This window comes from Phymastichus coffea, unplaced genomic scaffold (assembly GCF_024137745.1).
Source record: "Phymastichus coffea isolate CEN01 unplaced genomic scaffold, Cenicafe_Pcof_1.1 PCOF00037, whole genome shotgun sequence".
NCBI lineage: Eukaryota > Metazoa > Arthropoda > Insecta > Hymenoptera > Eulophidae > Phymastichus > Phymastichus coffea.
Window position 1 is genome coordinate 2,669,468 of NW_026706848.1, and position 19,482 is coordinate 2,688,949.

General features: G+C 39.3%; 1 protein-coding gene across 1 annotated transcript in view; it reads left to right on the forward strand.

Annotated features, from left to right (window-relative positions):
- LOC131663665 (moesin/ezrin/radixin homolog 1) overlaps positions 1 to 19,482 on the forward strand; it is a 458,293-nt gene that overhangs the window by 194,350 nt on the left and 244,461 nt on the right. The window contains exon 4 of the mRNA XM_058934196.1: positions 12,758 to 13,030. Coding sequence (XP_058790179.1) covers positions 12,758 to 13,030 — 273 coding nt within the window. The remainder of the gene's footprint in view (positions 1 to 12,757; positions 13,031 to 19,482) is intronic.

Sequence of the window (19,482 nt, forward strand, 5' to 3'; positions counted from 1 at the left end):
CTCATCTTAATTTTCTTCAATGTATTAATTAATTAATATATAACTATAATCTTGAAAATAAACTACCAATTGATGTAACGTTAATGTGAATTAGTAGTAATATTGTTGTTTTATTCAATCAATATTAGTTTGATCAAAATGAAATGTTATTCTACCACAGTTTTTCTGAATTATTGATATATCAAATAATTTTATAATTTTTCAGATTTGTTATGTTTATATAAATCTAAGTTTGTTAAAATAATTTTGAATTACGTTGGCCATTTAAAATGAATGTCGGATAAGTGATACATTAAATTTTTTGCAATATATTCTATGACTCCACAACGTTTCTTTGGAAAAGTATGCAGAACAATAGTTGCACTCAACTTTTATTACTGTTTTTCTTATATCTTCTTTGATTTTCTTTGTAGGTATTATTATGTTTGTTAATTCTGTATAATATGCAAGCCCTTGATTTCTAATGGAATTTATTGCAGAATATCTTAGTTTCTTATCATGACAACTTAAAAATCTTTGGTCAATATCTTTATAACTATGATTATTTCTGAGGTGTCTTGAAAATTTTAATACAAGGCGTTTGCGAAACGCACGCTATATATCGACGCTCGACCTCAGCAGCGCGTATCACTAGATTCCACTCAAGACCGAATCTCGGCCAATTACGGCCTTTACCGTACCCGGACTGGGACATTACCAGTTCGTACGGATGCCGTTCGGCCTCTCGTACGCCGGCGCCACCTTCCAACGGTTGATCGATAGCGTGATCGGCCCCGAACTAGGCGAATTCGCTTTCGCCTATTTGGACGATATCATAGTGGTATCGTCCAATTTCGAGGATCACCTACGACACTTAAAAACCGTATTGGACAGGTTGTGCAAACATGGCCTCTCGATCAATCGAGAGAAGAGTATCTTCTGCAAGTCTGAAGCCAAGTGACCTGGGCCTGTTGATCAACCGCGAGGGTATCAGGCCAGACCCTGGAAAGGTGCGCTCTATCGTGGAGTACCCACGACCAGGAAACGTGCGACAGCTGCGCACCTTCCTGGGGGTTGCTTCATGGTACCGCAGATTCTTGAGCGACTTCGCCACGCACGCTCAACCGTTAACGAGGTTAACAGGAAAAAAGAGCGAATACGTGTGGGGAGAGGACCAAGAACAAGCCTTTGCTAAACTTAAGGCACTCATGATATCCGCACCATGCCTCGGATTACCGGAACCCGATGGGCAGTGTGTGCTGGAGACAGATGCTAGTGCTACAGGAATCGGTGCCGTCCTGATACAAAAAGTAGGAGACGGAGACCGAATCATAGAGTACGCTAGCAGAGTCCTTAATCCGGCTGAGCAAAACTACTCAGCTACGGAACGCGAGTGCTTGGCGGTCGTGTGGGCCATCCAAAAATTCCGCCCATACATAGAGGCGTACCGGTTCAGGGTGGTGACTGACCACAATAGTCTAAAATGGCTATACAACTTGAAGAATCCAATTGGACGTTTCGCCCGATGGGCCTTACAACTTCAAGGCCATACTTTCGAGATCGAATACCGAAAGGGGGCAGACAATGTGTTGCCCGACGCCTTATCACGCGCTTTTGAGCCCACGAAGACAGAGGTTGGCGCAATGGACCAACCGAAGTCAAAGGACAGCGCCTGGTACACGGATCAATTCCGGCGCGTCGAGAGCCACCCAGAAAGATACCCGAATTGGAAGGTTGTCGGCCGGGTAATGTGTCACCGAAAGCCGAACTACGACCACCAAGAAGAAGATGGATACGGCGACGAATGGAAACTCGTCGTGCCCCCGGAGGAACGCAAGGCGGTGTTGTTCGAGAATCACGACCTAGAGACGGCAGGACACTTGGGACGTGAGAAAACCTTCGCCTGCGTCGCCCAATCATATTACTGGCCGGGCATGTACACGGATGTTAAGGGATACGTCCAAAAGTGCCAGGTCTGCCAACAGTGCAAGGTTGAGCAGCGACCGCCGCGCGGGCTCATGCAGGATCGAACGTGGTCTATGCTTTGGCAAGTGGTCGCAGGCGACATCGCCGGACCCTTTCCGAAGAGCCTTCGAGGGCACGAATACGTCCTAGTATTCATCGACGTATTCACGCGATGGGTCGAATGTATACCCATACGTAGTGCTAACGGCAAAACGATAGTGAAGGATCTCCGGGAACGGGTAATCCTACGTTTCAGTACGCCAAAGATCTTCTTATCCGACAATAGCACCGAGTTCCGCAACTAGTTGGTAGACGGGTACCTAAGAGATCAGGGGGTAAAATGGACCTTCACCCCAACCTATACCCCGCAGGCTAACCCTATGGAAAGGGTTAACCGTACCTTGAAAACGATGATAACATCGTATCTGCAAGGGAATCACAGGGAATGGGACCGAGCACTACCCGAACTCATGTTCGCATTGAACACGGCCGTTCATAGTTTCACCGGGGTCAGCCCTGCCATGCTCAACTACGGCACACAACCGGGAGCCCCGAATACTCTCCGGAAACGGATGGACGAGCTCGCCGCGCAAGAGGAGAGTTTGCTTCGAATCGGGCAATGGAACGAGCACATGCAGAATAGCCGTTCCGCCGTTCCTCAAGCTCACGAGAGCGCTTCGGATGAGTCCCTGAGGCAGGCAAGGTATTACAACGCCAAGCGCAGGGACCACAGGTTTAAAGAACGGGACTGGGTGTGGAAAAGGAATCGCGTACTGTCCTGCGCGGCGCAGGGCATTTCCGCGAAGCTAGCACCCAAGTTCATAGGCCCCTTTATCGTCACGAAGGTGCTTGGTGCCAACTCATATCGCCTCGCCAATCAACAGGAAGAGGTCACGGAGCTAATACACGCCAAGAACCTCAAACCCTATTATGGGCGAGACGACGATATACCGGAAGATGGGACCCGACCACAAGATGACGACGAGACCTCTATCACCGAGGGAACCGAGGCGATAAGCGTCCCGCCTAATGCGAGCGATACAATGATAAACGGAAACGGGAGCGCCGACACTGCGGACAATACACTCTGAAATGACGACGCGACAGTTCCGAGCTCACCTCACCGTACTCGTCGTGATCCCTCCAGCCGAGTCCTACTAAATACCTCTCCTACTAACGCGATGAAGCGCCCACGAGGGAGACCTCGTAAGTGCGCGCTAACCACACACACTACACAACATCGACAGACTACTCGAGCCCCTCCTTCCATCATCGGGAAAAGGAAGAGGGGCAGACCACCGAAAACGCCAACCGGGAATGCATGAGACACGGCGAACGAAGGACCTGGGAGGAGACCGACGCCAAGGACCCCACCTTCGACCCCGGCGACAGAGGTCCTGGGCAGCCGAACAGGCGCCCACCTTCGATATCCAAAAATGTTCTGGATACTAACTTGCTGGATTATTACAGGATGCAGATCACGCTCGAACAATTCGAGCAAGCGGCGGCCGCCCTCATCGGCTTGGACTTGGGTCCCGCCGTTGAAGGGGTGGTACATGCCGCCCTGCACCTCATAAGTGCCCGAAGAGAAGAGGAGGAGCAAGCACGGGTGCGAGCTCACGAGAGCTCGTCATCCGTGCTTATCGAAGAGCTTCCGACGGAAGACTCTGCCACCAGACCATCAACGACTCCCGGCATCGCGCGCGACGATGCCACGCCGCTGCCTGGACCCCCAGCGGGATCTATCCCGCTAAAGGCTCCAACGGCATCCGTTGGCACCCAAACGGAGGAGGGTGCCACCCACGCGACCTGGCGCCCCAGGTTCACTAGCCAGACACCCCCGTCTGGCGAACGGACCTGGGAGGAGATAGTAGAGGGGTTGAGGGAAGTCGAACAAGGCTGGGCGACTCTCAACGCCCTCCAACGAGCCGTGTACGCCGAATACGACGCGTACGCGGCTGCGGGACACCACCCAGACGATATGGACAACTGGGATAAGGTGGTGTCCCGCCGTCGCCAGTTCGCGTCGGCACTCAAGGAGGTGCAGCGGCGTCACCGCCAGGCCCTCGAGGGCCCGGCGAGTGACCTCCACATGGGCTTCTCCCAGCCTCCGATCGTCGGAGCCAGGCCAACGGCTCCGGAGATCAGGTCGGGGGCCACTCCGCGCCAGGGCTCACAGACGAGCGGGGTGAACCTGGTGGTAAACGTAGATGGCAGCCAAGGCGGTCAAGCAACGGGGCCCATCCATATTAATGTGGTGGTGAGGCCCGCGGGTGAGGACCCCACGGTCGAAAGACCGTTGTGGTCCGCCCCGAATCGCAGTGACGGGTTGCCGCTGACCCCCAGGGAACGAGCCCTCCCACGGGGCACCCTATCCCGCGCACAGTGGGAAGGGTGCAACGTGTGCCATTACCCCGGGGTGACCCGCACGGACCGCTATCCCCGCGTGCGATGGCACGCCGACTTGGTCCAAGAGAGGCTGGGATGGGAAGCGCGCGGCCGTCCTCCACTCAACGACCAGGGAGAGAAGATGTCACCAAGACCAGCCAGGTGATCCTTCCCTGCCCCCGTGGGCAGGGCCACCGATACCTCGCCCTGCGCAATAAAGAATAAAATTGAACCTACAATGGACTATAACCCTTTATTATCCTTTCTCTTCTACTCCTCGGAAGGGACAGCGCTAATAGAATTATCGTCAAGGACCCCGTAGGTCCAGACTGGAAGGGGGCTGTGACGGTAAACGTCAAATTAGCGGTGATAACCTAACCTGATTGCTGCCTGCGAGGGCAGCACCTACCAGGGGGGACGAAATACGTAACGAAGGAATTCGGCGCGCGAGCAGACGGAACGCGCGCTATTGAAACCGAACTAGTGAAGCACTGGTCATCGTCACGCTCACCCGCGACTACGACGCCGATTACTGATACGTGAGCTAGAGATCGAGACATAGAGTGAAGCACTGGTCATCGTCACGCTCACTCGCAACTACGACGCCGATTACTGATACGTGAGCTAGAGATCGAGTCATAGAGTGAAGCTTTGACCACCATCACGCTCGTTCGCTTTTATTGTCTCGCTACTACCGATTTACGTACCGCCGATACCGGAAACCAACGAGAAAAATAAGTGCCAGTGATCCAGAGGAGTGACCGCTGTTGCCAAAAGTGTCGTACAACCGCACGAGGGAGAGACCTGAGCCGACGGAGGAGTGTCACCCCCCCGACGAAATCAAGAGAGCGTGTGTGAGGTTTCGCCATCGAGGGCGAAACCGCGTGTGCGCGAATTCGCGACCTGCGATAATTAAACAAAAACAGTTCCGCGCAGTGCGACTCTTTATCGTCCGCTTCGTACACCTGCGATATTAAGGTAAGCTGTCCAGCTTAATCTCGCGATCGCGGTTGCATGCCTAATAATTAATTTCTGAAATCCGAAGCGTGCATGTAACGGCTCCAATAACAAAGAGCAGCGAGCGTCCCGACAATAGGTGTTGTCGATGAGCGAGCGTCGATGTAAACAAACGCGCGAGCCGACCTTATGTAGTATTTGAGTGATAATAAAAGGTTCTGTTCGTGTTACTAACAAGTGTTTTCGACTCGCTTACTTCTTATTGCTTCCACTCACTTTCTTACGTATTAACCCATTAAAGCCCACGCTAAGACTGGTTGAGATAGCGACAAACAAACTGTGCTATCTTTTGCATAAGTGAAAAATAAAATATACGTATTTTTTTTTATGTTATTTTCAATTGTTTATAACAAATTATTTAAACAAATTACAAAAAAATTCATAATTATCAAAATCTAAATGCGGGAATCGATTCTGGAGGTGAAATCAAGACGAAAACCTATATAACACTTTTTTGTCAGAATTCAATTTGTTAGTGTAACGTAGGAATAAACAATTGCATGTTGGGGAGAAAAAGTGACCATGTCAAGTCCCAAGCAAAATCTATCTGGAATAGCAAAAAATAAACTGTGCTATCCTTTGCATAAGTGAAAAATAAAATATATATATTTTTTCTTATGTCATTTGCAATTGTTTATAACAAATTATTTAAACAAATTACAAAAAAATTCATAATTTTCAAAATCTGAATGCGGAAATCGATTCGGGGGATAAAATTGAGATGAAAACCTATATAACACTTTTTTGTCAGAGTTCAATTTGATATCTTTATGTAGAAATAAACTATTGACAAATAAGTGTTTTCATTCTCACACATGGTATCTGGAATCATATCAGTATTTTTTACTGATAAATTTTGAGATCTTATACTGTAATTGGATAAGTTTATTTCATTTCGTAAATCCTTCCGTGTTAGAGATCACGTTTGAGTGGCGGGCTAACGGTTGAAAACATTTATACATTGGATCTATTCTTTGAAATAATAATTTCGGAAAACTTTTAGTTTTTATTTTGTTCTAAATTGGTAACGTTACTGATAATGCCGAGACGGAGAATTAGCGATCTACCAAATTTAGTTGAAGATTCTGATAGTGATGAAGGTCAACATATTGATATAGCATTCATTCCTAATGAATATGAAAGTTCAGATGGAGATTCGGACGGTGATCCAAATGAAGATACATTATCAAATGAATTACCATCAGGTTCTTACGAACATGTTAAAAGTACATACACAAGTACTCAGAAATTGTTGGAACCGAATCATAAGTACAGTTGGAAAAATGATGCTTTGAATGATATTTCTCCGCATGTCGAGAGCAACTTCAATATTTCACCTATTTCATCATTGCAATCCAAAAATGCTTTTGAGTTGTTTAAGGTTTTCTTTTCGAAATCAATGAAAAACCATATCATTGAAGCCACTTCTGAAAATCATTTTGATTTATGTATGGATGATCTAGAAAAATTTATTACAATCATAATGATTACTATCTTCAATTCTAGAAAAAGTATTCGTGATTACTGGTCAAAAAAGCGAATACTTCAGTGTCCAGTAATTGCGGAACTTATGTCTAGAAATAATTTCGTTGCCAAAAAAGAACATACGATTCTATAAACTTCAAGAAACTGATCAAAATGATAAAGTCTGGAAGGTTAGAACTCTGTATGATATGTTTCGTGAGAATTGTATGCAATTTGGTTTCTTTGACTATAATTTATCAATAGATGAGATAATGGTAAAATACTTTGGTAGGTTTGGTATCAAGCAATGTATAAGGAATAAACCCATTAGATTTGGAATAAAAGAATGGGCAGTCTGTTCTTCTGATGGGTATATATATGATCTTGATATTTACACTGGTAAATCAGGAATCGATGAACGAAATCCTTTAGTTGCCGTTGGTTTAGGGTCTAGAGTGGTGATAAAGTTACTTTCGAATTTATTAGAAAAAACACAGAGAGAAGAACTGAAAAAGTATCATATTTATTTTGACAACTTTTTCACAAACCCAGATCTTATGATTCATTTGAAAAAAAATGGTTTATCGGCGACAGGAACTGTTCGGCATAATCGTGTGAAAGTGAAAGTCGAAATGCCAAAAAAAGCTAAAAGAGGATACACTATTTCAATGCATGAAGTGAATTCAAAATTGAATTATATTACAGTTATGGACTCAAAGCCAGTATCGATTCTCTCTTCGAAATATGGAAATGAACCAAAAGTTGAAATGCAGAGATGGCAGGAATCATCGAAAAAATCTATTCTTTTTCCTCATTGTTTCTCTATGTATAATGAACACATGGGTGGCGTCGATCTACATGATCAACACTGTAATGCTTTGATGCCTACAATTCGAAGTAAGAAATGGACATGGTGCCTTGTATTACGGCTCATCCAAGCATCCTTAGCAAACGCTACAGTGATTTACAATAAGTTACATCCAGACGAAAGAAAAGGTTCCAAAGATATTGTTCAAGAAGTTTGTGAATATTATATTGACAAGTTATCTTCCAAACGTCCCCCCAAACGACAGAAACAGAGTGAAACTTCATCCCAAGAACACGTGATGAAACATGGGAGTCTTAGGAAATGTGGAATTTCAACATGTCGGACAAGAACGGAATGGTATTGTGAGAAATGTTCTATGCCTGTTTGCAAAAGTCATAAAGAAGGACATGGCAATGAACAATAATTCAATCCCACCGATTATATTTACAATAATTCATGCCAATATTGATGGATAAATACAATAATTAGCTTCATTTTATACGATTTTTTGAAACACTCTCAGGAGGCCGAATGTTTCTTCCTTCATTACAATAACTAATTGGCCTCTGACAGAAAAGTGTTATATAGGTTTTCGTCTAAACTTTACCCCCAGAATCGATTTCCGCATTCAGATTTTGAAAATTATAAATTTTTTTATAATTTGTTTAAATAGTTTGTTATAAACAATTGCAAATGACATAAGAAAAAATATATATATTTTATTTTTCACTTATGCAAAGGATAGCACAGTTTATTTTTTGCTATTCCAGATAGATTTTGCTTGGGACTTGATATGGTCACTTTTTCTCCCCAACATGCAATTGTTTATTCCTACGTTACACTAACAAATTGAATTCTGACAAAAAAGTGTTATATAGGTTTTCGTCTTGATTTCACCTCCAGAATCGATTCCCGCATTTAGATTTTGATAATTATGAATTTTTTTGTAATTTGTTTAAATAATTTGTTATAAACAATTGAAAATAACATAAAAAAAAATACGTATATTTTATTTTTCACTTATGCAAAAGATAGCACAGTTTGTTTGTCGCTATCTCAACCAGTCTTAGCGTGGGCTTTAATGGGTTAATAGATTTACTGGTTGACTGACGCCTGTCTTCCCATACTCTCCGGATTGCGTTTTGAGCCTAGATAATTACATTCGCCCTTTTAACAAAGTTGCGCGAATAAAAATAATTAAACGGTGTTACCCCGTTACACTATATAATATAGTATATTAAAAATGTTTTATCTATAATTTTACTTTCCAATTCTGACTTTAGCCATCCCAAACATATGTGCTTCATTATTAAATTATTCGATTATTAATATTGAATCTACATACCTTTCATCAACTCGTGTTTATTTGTATAATTACAACACCTTCGTCCGTTTTCACAACGTATACTTTCAACTCTTGTGTTCATTTCCAACTTTTCATCTGAAGAGGCTGGGGAGCTATGTTTTTCAAATGACCGTAATTGTTGCAATGCGACAAATCAAAATATATTAATTAGACGACAATAGGTTTATTAATTTATTAGTTCATTGTATCCATCATCAGCTCAGATTTTACATATACAATTAATATCTGAAGTGATTCAGACGTTAGAAGCTCTGTCGCCCTCTTTTGCGTAAAGTATTTGCTGACTTATTTTCGACGTTTTCACTCTTTTATCTTCAACGTTATTATTTAGAAACGGTGAAGTTGCACTATCTGTCAAAAAATGAAGAAAATAGGTTTCGAATAAAATCATTCCAAAATATTCTAAGAATTTTTTGTTGGTTGAATGAGACGCTCAAACAAATTATAATATTGCGTAAATATAACAGTCTCAATATCATATTTCGTATATTGTGAATTCCTTCGCCAAATAAAACGCAATTTAATTTTGTAACGGTTCAGTCTGATCTGTCTCTTTTTTTCGCTTTTAACCGCGCAATAGCAACCCGTCACATATCCAAAAATTGAGAAAAAGCGCAATCAAAATTAAGGCGCTACCTCATATACACGTTTGAATGTTAGGACACTTGATCTTAATCAAGATTATATAATGAGCGTGACGTCACAGGCGTGGGGAATTTATTTTTGTTGTGCAAAATCAATAATTGCACGCTTTTTAGATGAACAAAAGCACTTTTTTCAGTCAACTTCAATGCATTGATCTCGAATTTAACTTCACTTAATTTAATTTATAAGTATATACGACCAACAACTTTGCAATAAAAAATGCAATGCGAATTTGAATATAACACAGTGAAACTAACATCTTAAGAAAGAAAAGCAAGAATTTGACAGGTTGATAACTGATTTATTAACAAAGTTACTAATAAATAAAAAATTAATTATTTACTTATGTATTTTAAATTATGTTGCCAGATAGCGATCCAACGATACATACTTATAAAATTAGTAAAAAGATTAATATCCGCATCGATTTTATAATTGCAAAAGAAATAATTTGCGATTTCGCTATTTAATTCTTATTCAAATTTCATTAGTTAAATTGGTAATTTTAATTTTGGATAATGTTCCGTGTATCATAAATAATTATTTGGTGTAAAAAATTCCTATAATTTTATTGTAAATTTTATTCTATTTATTTAATTAATTAAATTAAGTTGTTTATAACTTTGTAAGGCGTTTTGACCATAAGAAGCGACTTATATTATTAAATTCAGCGTTTTCAACTCAATTTTTCAAATCACATACTTTTTACTTCACTTGCGTGATTGCGCAATAAAGCTTATTGAAAGTATGTGTATACGAGGTGTGTTCAAAAAGTAAGGTGACTTTGTATTTTTAAGAAAAAAAATTTATTTATCAATATTTATGTTGTCCCCTTCAAAGTAATCCCCCTCAGATACAATACACTTATGCCAACGGTTTTTCCAATCCTCAAAGCACTTCTCACAAGCACTTTTCGGTATAGCCTTGAGCTCTTCCAGCGATACAATCTTTATCTCTTCAATCGTTGCAAATCTCCGTCCTTTCATAGGTCTCTTTAGTTTTGGGAACAAGAAAAAGTCACATGGGGCCAAATCCGATGAATATGGTGGCTGAGGCATGATTGTGGTGTTGTTTTTGGCCAAAAAATCTCTCACAAGCAAAGATGAGTGAGCAGGGGCATTATCGCGATGCAAAAGCCATGAATTGTTTTTCCACAATTCTGGACGTTTTCTTCGTATTGCTTCTCGCAAACGGCGCATAACTTCAAGATAATACTGTTTATTGACCGTACGTCCATATGGTAAGAACTCCTGATGCACCACGCCATGGTAATCGAAGAAAACAGTGAGCAAAACTTTGACATTTGATCGAACTTGGCGTGCTTTTTTCGGTCTTGGCTCATCTGGGCTTTTCCATTGGGACGATTGGACTTTGGTTTCGATATCATAACCATATACCCATGATTCGTCACCAGTTATGACCCTTTTGAGTAAATCTGGATCGTCGTTGATGTCATTCAACAGTTCTTTAGCGATGCTCATGCGACGGTTCTTATGGTCAAAATTTAGCAATTTCGGAACAAACTTCGCTGACACACACGTCTCATGCCTAAAACGTTAGAAAAAATTTCATGGCACGAGCCAAGCGATATACCAACATCCTCAGCAACTTCTCTGATAGTGATTCGACGATTTTCCAGAACAATTTTCTTCACTGCTTGAACGTTTTCATCAGTTGTTGACGTGCTTGGGCGTCCAGAGCGAGGCTCGTCATTGGCATCTTCCCGGCCATCTTGGAAGAGTTTGTACCACTTGTAAACATTGTTTTTACTCAGAACAGTTTCACCGTATGCCACCGTCAACATTTCAAGTGTTTCGGAGCACTTTATTTTATTTTTTACACAAAATTTGATGCAAATCCTTTGATCCATATTTTTCGATAGCAAGAAATCGCCGAGCACGCAAAACACTTATAACGTTTACGCCTGTCACAACCAAACAAAAAATGCTATACACTTGAAACTTGGTACAGATGTTCGGGAAGAGTGTACCAACATAACAAAACAAACAAATCGATAATCGAAAGTACGTTGCCCGTGAAATTTGAAGTCACCTTACTTTTTGAACACCTCGTATTTCTGAAAACAGCGTTGTAGGGCAACCCAACCTGAAAAAGGGCTTTTTGTGTAAATTCTCTCGTCGCTACGGCAAGTAAATTCAAATTCAACCTTGTCTAGCAGCGCGAGCACTGTTCACATGAAAATAAAGCCTAAGGCATTTTCTGGGATCGGTTTTCATAATTCAGTGGTTAGCTTTGCTACTATCTTCTCCTACGTGATAGTTTAAAAGATCAACTATTAAGACCCTTTCTCTTGTGAGAAAAAAACAGCCTTAGACTATCTCCTTTCCTAATTATATTATTACAGCGTAGAAATTCGAATATTTGTCGCGGCGTTGTCTGGTCTTTCCAAGATAGATGCGACAATACTTAGCAGAATTTCCTACCTCGAAGTAGTAAACTGTGTTGAATCAGACTGTGGTCATTGCTCGATGATTGAATTTACTTACTATCTTCAAGATATACGTACTCTTCGTTCAAAGCCACTGAAGATTGTTATCTTTGCAGTTTGTACTTTGAGTGTTGAATTTCTAAAGGCTTCAGTAGTGATTGTTGATGTTCGAGTAAAATCAATCCTCACACCTCAATCAATACAAGTAAGCCATTGACAAGTATTATTTTGGTGATTTCGAGTATACATTATTATATGTTAACTTCTTGCTTGCTCTGGAAAATATAATTAGTAAATATATTTTAGAGTTCGAACTTAATTTATTATAACGTAGTAAGTTGAAATGTTACAATTTATATATAAGAATACGATATGAAAAAACTAGTACATCGGGATTAGTATAGTGGATTTGATCAAACTGATAACAATATAACTTATAAGAATTATGATATCTTAGAGCACCTTTCGTTTTGTTGCACATATTTGGGATGAGTGTTATTATTTTTAACTTATATTAGTGAAATTATATGAAACAACATTGTTATTTTATTATTTCATGGAATGTACTAGTAATAAGCATCTGCGGATAATTGACTCAACATAAAATTAACATTTTTATGTAGATTGACTCATGTTTCTCATCTTCAATTCAATCAAGTGCGTTACTCTTTCCTAGGTAAAAAGTGCCATCTTAACGGATGATATTTATTGCCCGCCCGAAACATCAGTTTTATTAGCATCATATGCTGTACAAGCACGCCATGGTGACTATCAAAAATCTACTCATAACCCTGGGTTTTTAGCTAATGATCGACTTTTACCTCAACGTGTCATGGATCAGCACAAAATGAGTAAGGATGAATGGGAAACTTCTATTACTAACTGGTGGCAAGAGCACCGAGGAATGCCTCGAGAGGACGCAATGATGGAATATCTTAAAATTGCTCAGGCAAGTAGAAAATTTTATTTTTGTGTCCCCGTCCAATTAATAAAAAACAATTAGTATAATGTCCTTTTTTATTTTAAATAAATATTGCAAGAGAATTCACAATATTACAAAGTATAAATAATATTGAAAAAATCTGTATTGCATGTATTGAATTCTAAATTATGAGATTTTTACCTACTTATATATTTATATTTTTATGCATTTTAACTTACTTATAACAAAGTATGAAGTGTAAGTAAAATATTTCATATATATCATATAGTACAAAGAAAAGAACATAAATTTTAGGTTTTTTCTTTATGAATAGTTCAATTTGGGTTCGTCATTGTAACGAAGTCTACGGCCGACACCAATGAGGCTGCACGTAACCATCCTTAAAAGTTATTTAAAGGAAGAATTTGGAAGGCACAAACGCGCTTACAACTTAATAATGCGCTGGGTGTATGCAATAATCACGCACGAAATAATATTTTGGATACAGAACAGGTTGGGTTGGGTTGTTTACTCGTCAAACTATGACTATGATACATATATATGAAAAATTATCAAACTGCAAGTTTTCTTAGTTATACAAGATTTAACTAGCCTCACGCTACTAAAATAAAAGAAACTTGCAAGTTTTATTCCCACGTTCACGTGTGCGTGGAAAGATTAGCGGTACTCTGGAAAGATTAAAGGTAATCCTTCACTAAACTCTCAACACTTTGGACTGTCGATTATTTCGTAAACTTCGTGGGCTCGGCAATACTGTTTGCCCGTATGCTTCGCCGAATGACGTCCGAACATGCAAGAGAGAAATTGATTGATTGATTGATTTTACTTTATTAACCTTGGAATAGAACCCCGTAGGTTTGAAGCAAATACAAAAGGGATGCAAACAAAACAAAATAAATGAAATTACCGAAATAAACAAAGTCAACAATAATAAAATAAACTAACGTTTCGCAATAAGATACGCAATTCAGAAGAGATAAAAATTCACAAAAAATATTAGAATTAACATTAAGATACAAGTTTATGTAACAATAATAAGTAGCCTAATATATACGTATATATATTATACTCGTATACTGTACCGGGGTGTGAATTTCGTTTTAATTTCTTTGTCCCGCCCAATGAGCAGTCGCACCGGAATGCACGCGACGAAATCGAAATAATCAATTTTTGTTAACTAACCGTGGAGTGGGGAAGGAGAGGTATCAGTCAACCAACTTACTAATAGCAAAAGACATCAGTAAATTAATGTTTCAATCATGCAGAGACTAGTTTATTTATTATGTAATTTACAACGCATTTGGCTCGCGCACTTAAGCTTATACGAGGTGCGCGACAATCTTTCGTACCGTCATTTCGTTTACAGTCGTTCGTTTATTCGTTCGCATGCTCGCTCGCTACCGATTTTCTTGTATTCGCAGATGTGAGGGGAGAGCTAAGATGTTATGCGCGGTCGCTTATCGAAAACAATAACGCGAAGCTGGCCAGCTTACCCTATACGATTAGTCGCGCTGTCAAAGGGAGCAGTTCAACGTCGTCTCTTAGCGCGTAGCTCAGGTTACCACTTTTCCAAATTATAAACGAGGCACTCTGTATCGTCCAGCGGCTTCCGTCAGATAGATTCAGCGGCCTCGTGGCTGGCCTCCCATGGCGTCTCGGCTAACCATTCGAAGTCGCAGCAACAACAAAAACTATTGGCCGTCTGACGTTCACGTTCCTTGTGGCGTTCACACGTACGCACGCCATTGCCGATGTTAGAGGCACTCCTGGGTTCGGACACGCTATTCGCAATTTTCGGGTAACTGCTCAACTCTAGCGTTAGTGTTTCTGGACTTCTGCACGTTATTACCGGTGTCAAAGGCGCTCTCCCACAGATCCTTTTCTTTGCGCGCGCGTTCCTTCCCATTTCGGACCGAGTTCCCGTTTTCGACTTCCCCGGGTCGGTAGGTGCTGCCCTCGCAGGCAGCCATGCAATCGAGACGGTAGCGCAAACCGGACGTTTACCGTAATAATATAGTAGTAATAATAATAATAGTAACAATACATAAAATTTTAGAGACAGAAACGGTTGAAAGCTACATTGGAATCATAAGTATCATAATTATCGCCCTATAAGGGAGGATGAGTAATAAATAAGACATAATTGAAAATCACAGAAAGTGTACCATGGGAGACCATAAAGCAAATAATAGAATACAAAGGATAGGTAAAGAGAAATTAATCTAGAAAGAAGGAGAGAAGGATCAGGTGTAATGTGGAATCATTTAAAAAGATGAGAGATAAGGTTTAGGAGGATTTGTTCAATGGCGGGAAATTAAAGGAAAGGTAGTTTCCGGGGGTTTGGAGGTAATTAGAGGCGGAAGTGAAGGCTGACACATTAAATGGAAGCGAGACTGTTGGTAGCTTCAGTAGTGCAGGGGTATTTGTTAGGGACTCGGATTTAATTCTACGTCAAAAAAGTTATTGATCCACGATCATGAATAACGAAAACAACCATGTCTTAAGTTCACTGTATCTGAGGATGTAAAAATCAATGATAGAGAGCTGGTTAAGAAGGAACATGCCATATTTTGACAAAGAGTAAAGCTAAGCCTTCGTTCGTGGTACTGAGTAGGAGAAGTAAGTGGATTGCGGGTCGATCGCTTTAAGTGGAGCTGGTTTGGGGGCCAAAGATACGTTGTGAAATATGCTGAATACGATGTACAGACTGTTTTATATATGCAACGAATAAGTGTGATGTGTCTCTGGTAGTGTGCAACCGCCTGATCATCAAGCTAAATCTTGGAGAGACCTTCAAGTATTTCCGAGGGAAAACAATGATGATAGATTTGCGCATCATCAGCATAAATCATTTGTCGAAAGAAATGCAATACTTTAGAAAGATCATTCATGAAAATCGCAAACAAAAGGGGACCAAGAACACTTTCCTGGGGAACACCCTCACAGGCTAGCAACCTACGTGACACCGAACCATCCCGGTCGACCACAGCCTGTGCTCCCTTAGTTAAATAACTAAAGAACCATCGTAAGGAAGATTCAGCCATATTACAGGCTTTAATCCTGAAAATGAGCAAGTCGTGAGGGATGCCGTCGAAAGCCTTTAAGAAATCGAAAAGAACAAGGATGGATACCTGACGCAATTCGACAGCATGTTTGATGTCGTACAGGAGACCAACCAAGGCTGTCTCAGTTGAGTGACCCCGGTGGAAACCAGTTTGTCTCCGGTAATAACTACTGACGGGAAGCTATGAGCTCCATCGAAGCCGAGGGCTTGAAGGATGGTAGTGGCTATCTGGAACAACGTGCCCTTGAATTCGAGGGGGAGACCATGCACAAGAGGTTCAGGCTCATCAACAACAGCAAAAAGAGCATTCCTGGCATGACGTTTAGTGCATAGCTGTGTCCAGATTTGGCGAACCTCTTCATGACGTTTAGCATTCAGTTGGGCCTATCTTTCGAACCACTCCGGTGCGTCCATTTCACCGCCCAGTTGGTCGCTAGCGTTGGTAAGAGGAGAGTACGCTGGGTACAAAGACCGAGTCCTGTCTACGGGCAAAAAGGCCACAGCAGCACTCAAAAAATCCGGCGACAAATGGGGGGTAGCGTGCAAAGTTGCTTGGCGACCTGTCAAGTTGATTACCGCGAAGGTGAGGCCAAGCGTTTTCTAGCCAGTGAGAAAATGGAAGGGTATGGCCAGTATTACAGCTGATACTGTTATCGGTTGTTCTCTGTCCTTGATGATTACACTGGTTGCTCGTAAGTAAATTTCATTAGTATAAGTGTGGATTTAGTGGTTTATTTTTGTTTCGATTATAATCGCAGTACCTCTTTGTGCTTTATTAAGCGGGTGATTTGTTTTACGTACAGTGTAGTTTGATATATTAAGATAGTTTTTACTTATAAAGTGTGTTTTTCATATCAACATGATATTTATATTTTCATAAATTAAAAATACTTTTGATTCAATGTGCCTCTGCATAAAATCGTTTTCGTTTCAGATTGCGAGTTTTATACTACTCATTATACCATTTTGTTTATTAACACAGTTAAAAAAATTAACATAGTATCCATTTTTTGCATCAACTGTTGCATCATATTTTTTAGTTTATTATTTGCGTTTACTTCGTTGATAAGTCTACTTAGTTCTGCTTGAACAACTGTTTGTTTTGATATTTCTGTCTCACTCTGATTGGTTTATTTTAATATCACTTGTGCATATGTTATGTTATATCTAATTGTAAGTCTATTGACGTTGGCATTTAAATTTGAATTTAGATTTTCATGAACTTGAATAATGTTTTGATTCAATGTTTTTTATCGTAGTCTAGGAAATAGTTTTTACAATCATTGCTTACGAACTGAGTATCCTTTATAGTTTATGGTATGATTTCCTTTGCAATTTGCACATGTTACATCTTTTATTTTTTGATTAATTGGACATTCTTTAGTTTGGTGTTGTTCTGTATATTTCACGACCAAAGCACTTTTCTAACAACAGTTTTTTGTATGCCGATATTCTTGGTAGTTTTAAAACTGTGGAAATTCTCTTTTACCGGTAGATGGCTCGAATTTGACTCGTAAAACAGATTTTTTTAATATTTCGAGATTGGATCGATATTTGTTGATGAAATCAACGCCTGTTTATTTCTTATAAAATAGTAATTGTTCAGAAATAGTTTATGGATCCAAATATGTCCAGGGGGTGAGAACCACCCTCAAATATATTGTTTTTAAATACATTTACTCATGTAAAAATTAGTTATTTTCCTGTTCAAAATGAGAATATATTATAGAACATAATTATTACATGTTCAATGATATCGCAACAGAAGAAATTGTATGTGGTTAATAATATCCATGTAGATAGTGATATGCTGAAAAAACATTGATAAGGTAATACGAAATATTTATGAAGTAAACAAGATATATTTTTGTACGAGTTTAATCTGTTTTCGGTGATTCTGTATATTGGTATGAACGAAACGTGGAAATAAATAAAGAAATTTTTTTTAAATATTAAATAACAAGTTTCATTTTTAAAAATACAGTAAAAATAGGAGTATTGTTAAGAAGTAAGTAAAATAATAATTTTAATAATATAATATATATTGATAAAAATATGATGTCTACAATTGACGTAAAATATTATTTATATTAATTAACTTTGTTATTAAGTTAAAGATTCTTTAATTATTCTATCTTTTAATATAAAAAAATTGTTTGACTCTTCAAATTCTTACATTGTACATACACTACCGTCCATAAAGATTTGCCATCCCCTTGCTGAAATCATCAAAACTTTAGAGTTTTATGGCTCAGTTTCTATAAGAGCTAGAAAATCCTGCGGGGTCTCATTTGAAAGGTCTTGCCAAGACCTTTCAAATGTTGTAAAACATAATTGATTTTATTTGTTTTTTGTACAACTTGTGACGTTATAAACAAATTGTTTTTTTTTAATTTTTTCACATCAACTTCGACCCCGATTTATTTATATAACGGATTCTACGATGGAAAAACTGTATAGGTAAGCCATTCGATAGAGCTTTCAAAAAGCTACAAAATCCATATCCGGAAAATTTTTTTACCATTATTTTTTATGAGCTATATGGTGTTTTATACAAAAACAAAGATTTTCAAAAAATGGGCTGTATTTTTTTTATTTTCAACTCTAAAGAAGAAACTCTCAGAAGAAAAAATGTAGTATTTTGCAAGAGCTATCAAATGCGCCACTCAGAATTAAAAAAAAAATTTTTTTTTCACGTTTTTTAGAATTAAAATTTTTCTAGAAAAAAAACTGAAATTACATATATTTAATAAAATTAGTAAGTAACTAGTATTTATAACTGAATGGGCTTACAAACAATGATAACAAGATACATTTATTGTATTCGACGTTTGTAACACAGGAATTTGCATTGTTTTCATTTTTAATGACTTTCTACAGTATTGTCCTCACCGATAATAACTGTGATAATCACTGAGTGTTTACGTGGTTTGATTTACTTGACTTTCATGAATGTATACATATAGCAGAGAATACGTATGGAAATTCAGTCTCTTATCAGCTTTAATGAGTGAAATATCAAGGTGTCCAATCTAGTCAGTAAATTATGCATGTATTTTTTGTTCATTAAAAATGACGAAAAAAAGAAACTTGAGCATTGAAGAGCGATCTGAGATAGTAGCCTTGCATAAAGTGGATAAAAGTAATAATGAAATTTCCAAAATTTTGAATATTCCAAGAAGAACAGTTGATTATAACATTAAAAAATTCATAACTCAAGGAAATATCAAAAACAAAAAAATTTCAGGAAGGCCTAGAAAAACTACGAGCGCTACTGATAAACACATTTGTAGTACAAGTACACATAATCCAAGACTCACGGCACCCGAACTTGCTGTTGAAACTCAAAAAGCGTATGATGTTAAACTTAGTGTTACTACGTAAAGAGACGACT